The following is a 6,473-nucleotide window of genomic DNA, read 5'->3' as shown; positions in this document are numbered from 1 at the left end:
TTTTGCCTTTGATTGATAAACTCGAAAACACAATAATACATAATAATACACTAAGGATTTTCAATTTTCACTGTATTCCTTCACTCAACCGTTCTCTCCAGTTCTTTTTGATTCGCCAGTCCCCTTCCTGCAAATTTCTTCCTTCCATTGCTTCGTCCACTTCATCTCTGAAAGATCTTCGGGGTCTGCCTCTCTCAGGCCCGTGCGCAGGGGGGGTTTTGGGGGTTCTAACCCCCCCCCCCATCGAGAATTTTTCCACATAATTTTCCACTAGCAATAGTCCTTATTCTACGAAAGTCAAACCGACTTGATAATAAATATTTTGTTGTCAATTTTTGTTTCGACATTCTCAACTTTCTCGATCTTGTGCACGTTTTTTTTGAATTTTCCCGTCTTTTTTACCTCCTATTATCAGTGTCATTGTGAATGCAACCATCGATAGTATCGATTATGGAGACCTGTAAGAAGGAGTGGAAACGCAAAGCATCGTTTGTGGGCTAACTTTTGAGATTTCGAGCAAAAAATGATGAGAAGTTGAAGAAACAACTGGTTGAATCGCCAAAGAATGCTATGTATATAAGCAACCGAGTTCAGAATGAACTAATTAACATTTGTCACGATCTGATCATGAATCACATTGTCGATCGAGTCAACGAATCGATGGGCTTTTCTTTTCTTGGAGATGACACACCGGACATTGCAGGAATAGAACAAAGTTCAATTTGCACTCGATACTTGGATAAGAGCGACGGGAAGTTTATCATTCGTGAAGATTTTTTGTGCTTCATCACTATCGCAGATTTCACTGGAAAAGGAATAGGAACTTCTTATCTCAATTTCTTGGATTCTTCCGGACTTAATTGCACATATTTTCTCGGACAGGGATATGATGGCGCGAGAGCGGTTAGCGGAGAATTCCATGGAGCCCAAGCTGTTGTCAGAGAGCGTTATCCACTCGCGCTCTACTCCCATTGTGCGGCTCACAGCTTTAATTTGGCAGTCAGCTCTGCATGCAATATAACAGCAATCAGAAATTGTTTGGGAACCCTCGAAAGCATTCATACTTTCTTCATATATCCGAAACGCCAAAATGCTCTTCAAGATGCGATCAATGAAGATGAGACGCTACATGAAAGTCGGTTGAAGAAATTAAAAAAAAATTGCAAAACCAGATGGGTAGAGCAACACGAGTCTGTCGCAACTTATCTGCACTTACAACCAGCAGTAATTCGCCCTCTTGATGTGATTTCGACCACCTGGAAGGATCCGACGACTTCATCTGGAGCTTTCCAACTTCTTTCAGCAATAAACACTGCAAATTTCCAGGTAAAATTCAAGACTCACACTAGCACGTTACCAGCTCTCTATTATAAGATGTTTGTATATTCTTCATTCTTTGAATTTAATTTCCAGATCTCCATGCATATTTTGAGCTCAGTACATTCTTTGACTTTGTCTCTCAGTCGAGTACTTCAGTCCGAAAACCAGGATCTTGGCGAGGCTATCGAACTGGCTGATGCTGCGAAACAAGTCCTGCTTGAAAGAAGAGAAAACGCCGAAAAGGACTTCAGAGGAATTTTCAAAACCGTGAGCGAAATCAGCGCAAAATACGACATCGAACTGCGGAAACCAAGGCTCGCGTCAAAACAGACTCAACGCTCCAACGTACAAACTGATTCAGTTCAAGATTATTTTCGCATAACGATTTACATCCCATACATTGATTTGTTTCTGACCCATATACAAGATCGATTTTTGAATCACCGCAAAATTTTATCAAACTTTGCTTGCCTCTTCCCCAACAAAATAAAGAATTTCAATGAAGAATCCTGCGCTCAACTGTTTGAACCATACTCTTCAATTTTGCGGGATGATTCCCGTGACATCTGGGTAGACGAAGTCAAACTTTGGCGTCAACGCATCGCCGGAAAGAACGTTAAAAATTCGCTTGAAGCACTCGATGTGTGCAATGGAGATGCGTTTCCAAATGTACATCAAATGCTTCGCATTTTGGCAGTTCTGCCTGTAACGACAGCAACGAATGAACGCTCCTTTTCAACATTGCGTCGCCTCAAGACTTACCTCAGGTCAACAATGTCTGAAGATCGGCTGAACGGATTAGCTTCGCTCAATATACATCGCGATGTCGAGGTCGATCCGCAAAGAGTTTTGGAGAAGTTTTTTTCTACACCTCCCAGAGTTAATTTATTATATAATAACTGAATATCAAGTCAAGACCAAGACACAATAAAATGTCTTCATTTATAAGAAAAGTTTCTTATTATTTTTTATTAACTTCATAACCTAACATGATACACATATGTCAAAACCCCCCCATAAACGAATTCTGCGCACGGGCCTGGCCTCTCTTCCTTTTTTATCGGGCTCCACTATGTTATTCTGTGATTATCCAACGTTTTTTGTATGCTCTTCTGATATGCCTGTTTGTAATCTATTATATCTGAGTTCATTCTCATTCGTTTCTTAATTTATATGCTATTTATTCTATCTCTGCTTGTTATTATTTTGCATACTTCTTGTTATAGTGTTTTTATATTCTTCTATTTATTTTTATACTGATGATCTTATCCAACATTGCTAAGTTGCATCTAAACATTCCGTATATGTATTTGGCACCTAGGACTTTTCTATTGGTTCTTTGCAGCACGCGGTCATATTTCAACCAATAGGCGGCGAGGTGCCAAACGCGTATACGGAATGTTATTCGGTGCGAAATTCATATACGGAATGTTAAATATTCGTAGACTGAAAAAGACAACTTTTTATTAGTTAGAGCTTTTAGAGCTTCTGAGACGATTTTGATAGTACAATTTTTTAGCTGATTTTATAAGTTTTAAATAGATTGCCCTGTACTTGGTAATATATTCAGTAACAGAGACGTTGGTAGTAAATTTCTTGATGTACAGTAGTAGTGAACGCATATTTTTGACTGATATGCGGACACCTTTGGTAGTCCAGTGTTTGCGATATTTTGGCTTAATTGTGATTAAAGGAAATGCTTTATTGAAGATACAGACAAGCTTATTTAAAAAATCACTGAAATTATAATCAACATCCATAGAAGGAAAGTGCCACTCAGAGGTTAAGCATAAATTTTGGAATTTACGAAAGTTCCGAGCGGAAAAAATCCTGCCTAAACGTCGACTTTTCGAGGAGAACTTGCTGAAATGTTAAACTTCGTATAAACCGCTTCATGATCAGATAGTCCCGCATTAACAGTTGTAGCGCAGACAACACGGGGTGAGAAATCTGAGACAATATAATCAATTATGGTAGATGAAGTTTTTGTAATCCTTGTAGGAGAATCAATGTGCATTGATAGACCATATGATTCAAATATGTTAACCAGGGATATTTGTGTAGCACAAGCAGCAGCATAATTAATGTTGAAGTCCCCGCATAAAATTTTTCTGCTTTTATGGGGCAGGTCATCTTACAAATTAAGCAGGTTCTGAAAAAATAGTTCCACGGAAGAGTCAGGTGATCTATAAATGCAAATAATATAAAGATTAAGGTTCTTACTGTAAACTAAGGTAAACTCAAAGAATGCTTCACTTAATAGAAAGTCATATTTTGTTACCAGAGAAAAATCATTATTTGTAGAAAGAATTAGGGTGCCTCCATGAGCTGAACTTGGACGATCATACCTAGCAATAGTGGAATATTTTTCTACAACAAAAGGCTCGTTGACTTCAAGCCAGTGCTCAGTAACCGCAACTATCGGTGGAAACCCTAATTCCTCTAGAAATAGTTCATCAGTTTTATATCTTATAGAACGAACCATGCTAAAGTTGTTATCACTAAATTAATTTGAGGATTCTAGTTCCTCAGAACACGTCGTGATGTTTAATAATTTCGTCGTAGGGTTAGAGAGGCAGCGGAATAGTAGTTTCGGTGGCACTCCCTTGATTTTTGCAGGTGAATAATTTTTTCCGAAGTTAGAAAAGACCTAAAAGCAGCAAGATCAGCGTCTACCTCATCTGCACCAATTCCATAAGCATCATTAAAATCTAGAAGAATTTTTCGTAGATCTTCACTCTTTGTAGGAAGTCCTTCGGAAGCCAGAAACAGTTCAACACTTGTGTTGGAATACCCATCATAAAATACTGATGCAGGTTGGTCGTGTAGAAAAGCAAGATGAAGTTTAATGGCCTTTAAGATATCCGGTTCCCTTAATCTGGCCAAAAGATATCGACTATTAGAGTTATTGCTTAATATATAACTCTTGGTGGGGTCAATCAATCCAGATTAGTCGATTCTTAGATTGGCAAATTGCGATGGCCTGTTTGTCTGTATGTATGTTTGTGCTCTGAACTTCATCTTTGTTGTTGCATAAACTGCTATTTGAATTTTCCAGGCTAATACGACTTCTGATATTCTTAACATAAACACAAAAATGTAAGCAACTATAAAAATTGGAACTCATAAAACTTGTAAAAGAAAGAGATAAGAACCGTCGATACAAAATAACAATTTTAAGTATAAAAATTTAGAAACCCAAAACATCGGAAAGAGTCATGTTTGAAGAATTAACCAGAGCCAGGGCTCAATAAATATTTTTTCGAAAGTAACAGTTAACAGAAAATTATTAATTTAAGACATACTATTTAAGATGATAACTAAATGAACGAATAATAAAAACAACACTAAATTTCTGAATAAAAAGTCAATGTCGATGTGAGAGATACAGTCCCCTGGGATGGGATGGAGCTACAAATTATGTAGCGCCATCTAGCTAAATGTAGAGGTACGTTGTGTAGGCCCCTGTTATTCCGAAGATTATTTCTTCTTTTATTGGCGTGCAATTTATTGATTATTAATCTAAAAATGCTCAATTTGTAGCTTTAGGCCACTGTTGATCTGAAGAATTCATTAATTAGTTTTGAAAATCATACTCCTTGCTTTCTCATGTCGCTCTGTAATTTTCTTTAAAGTGGTAAATATACATTACTTACTACACAGTTTTAAAAACATAACCTAAATGTAGGCAACCATCCTTACACGCAGAAGTAGTGCTGGTAGTCAACAACTGTCAGGGCTCTGTTTCAAGAATAAACCGTGTAAGAAAAGAAATAATGCAGGCTTTAAAATCCCTTGGGTCCAATAGTATGATCCTAGATAACCTAAAGAGACATCACGGGACAATTCACCATTTATATAAAACAGTTTATAGTGTCCTCCGTCGCTTTCAGAGACCCTAACGCCACTGATCTCTATCAGCCCATATACCTACTATCAGTTCACTCTCCCCTTTTCACTTCTTTGTCTATGCTTTTTCCCCAACTTTTCCGAGCTCTTCATCTCCTTCTTCTAGGTGACCATTTTAAAATCTATTTTGGTAGTCTCTCCCCTTTTATGCGTTGTACGTGGTCGTACCAAATTAATTGTTTACTTTTGATATCATCGAATTATCTTTCTAATTATTTCGTTTGTCAACTTTTCTATTTTAGATCTTCCTGCTGCTCTTCTCCAGAAATCCATCTCTGTACCTTAAATTATTTTTTTAATCTGCCATACTTCACTTCCATTATACTATTGATAATGGAGTGTCGTTAAAGAAGGAAACTTTATATCTGAATCATTCCCTATATCAAAGGGGCTTAAACAAGGATGTTGTCTGTCTCCGACTTTATTTAAAATATATATTCAATCATCGCTAGAGCAGTGGAGGAAACAAGTATCCGGAATGGGAATAGACATAGGCAGTGGTAAATGTCTAACAACTTTGTTTTTTTGCAGATGATCAGGTAGTCGTAGCGAATGATGAGGAAGACATGGACTACATGTTTAGAAAACTAAAGAAAGAATATGAAAAATGGGGCCTCAATATGAATATATCAAAGACAGAGTATCTTAAAATAGGGGATGATGAAGAAGATCCAGAGTTACAAATTAGAACCACGAAAAGATGTAATGAATATAAAAATCTCGGATCTATAATATCTAAAGAAGGCACTACCAAAAGAGACATCGAAAAGAGAACGCAGCAGGGCAAAAAAGCGGTAAACATTCTGAGCTCTCTACTGTGGTCTAAAGATATAAGGCAAGAAACGAAATTGACAATCTATCGTACCTTGGTAGAGCCTATTATGACTTATGGGGCAGAAGTTTGGCAGATGACAAAAAAAGATAGGAAAAGAATAGAAGTAGTAGAAATGGATTATCTAAGGAGAGCGTGTGGTATATCTAAAATAGATCACATCAGGAATGAAGATATTAGAAGGAGGACACATACTGTATATTCCAGTGTAGATAAAATTGAAACTAGACAACTAGTGTGGTATGGTCACGTGAAACGAATGAATGAAGATAGATGGCCAAAGAAAGCTTTAAATTACATACCACACCAAAGAAGAAGAAGGGGAAGACCGTCAGTTGCCTGGGAAGAAAATGTACGGCACATCATGAAAGATAGAGCCATCAAAGAAGACGAATGGATGAGACCCTAAGAA

General features: G+C 37.4%; 1 protein-coding gene across 1 annotated transcript; it reads left to right on the top strand.

The window, feature by feature from the left end:
* Window positions 1-627: 627 nt before the first annotated feature.
* On the top strand, window positions 628-2,223 carry LOC126892793 (52 kDa repressor of the inhibitor of the protein kinase-like). Its single transcript, XM_050662522.1, has one exon. The coding sequence runs from the start codon at window positions 628-630 to the stop codon at window positions 2,221-2,223; it is 1,596 nt and encodes a 531-aa protein (XP_050518479.1).
* Window positions 2,224-6,473: the final 4,250 nt, after the last annotated feature.

The sequence above is a fragment of the Diabrotica virgifera genome, chromosome 9, assembly GCF_917563875.1.
Source record: "Diabrotica virgifera virgifera chromosome 9, PGI_DIABVI_V3a".
In the NCBI taxonomy this organism is placed as follows: Eukaryota; Metazoa; Arthropoda; class Insecta; order Coleoptera; family Chrysomelidae; genus Diabrotica; species Diabrotica virgifera.
Note: the sequence above shows the minus strand (reverse complement) of the source record. Positions and strands in the feature narration are given on the sequence as shown.

Coding starts and splice junctions, on each gene's coding strand:
- LOC126892793 (XM_050662522.1), top strand. CDS start 628: ATGAATCACATTGTCGATCGAGTCAACGAATCGATGGGCTTTTCTTTT.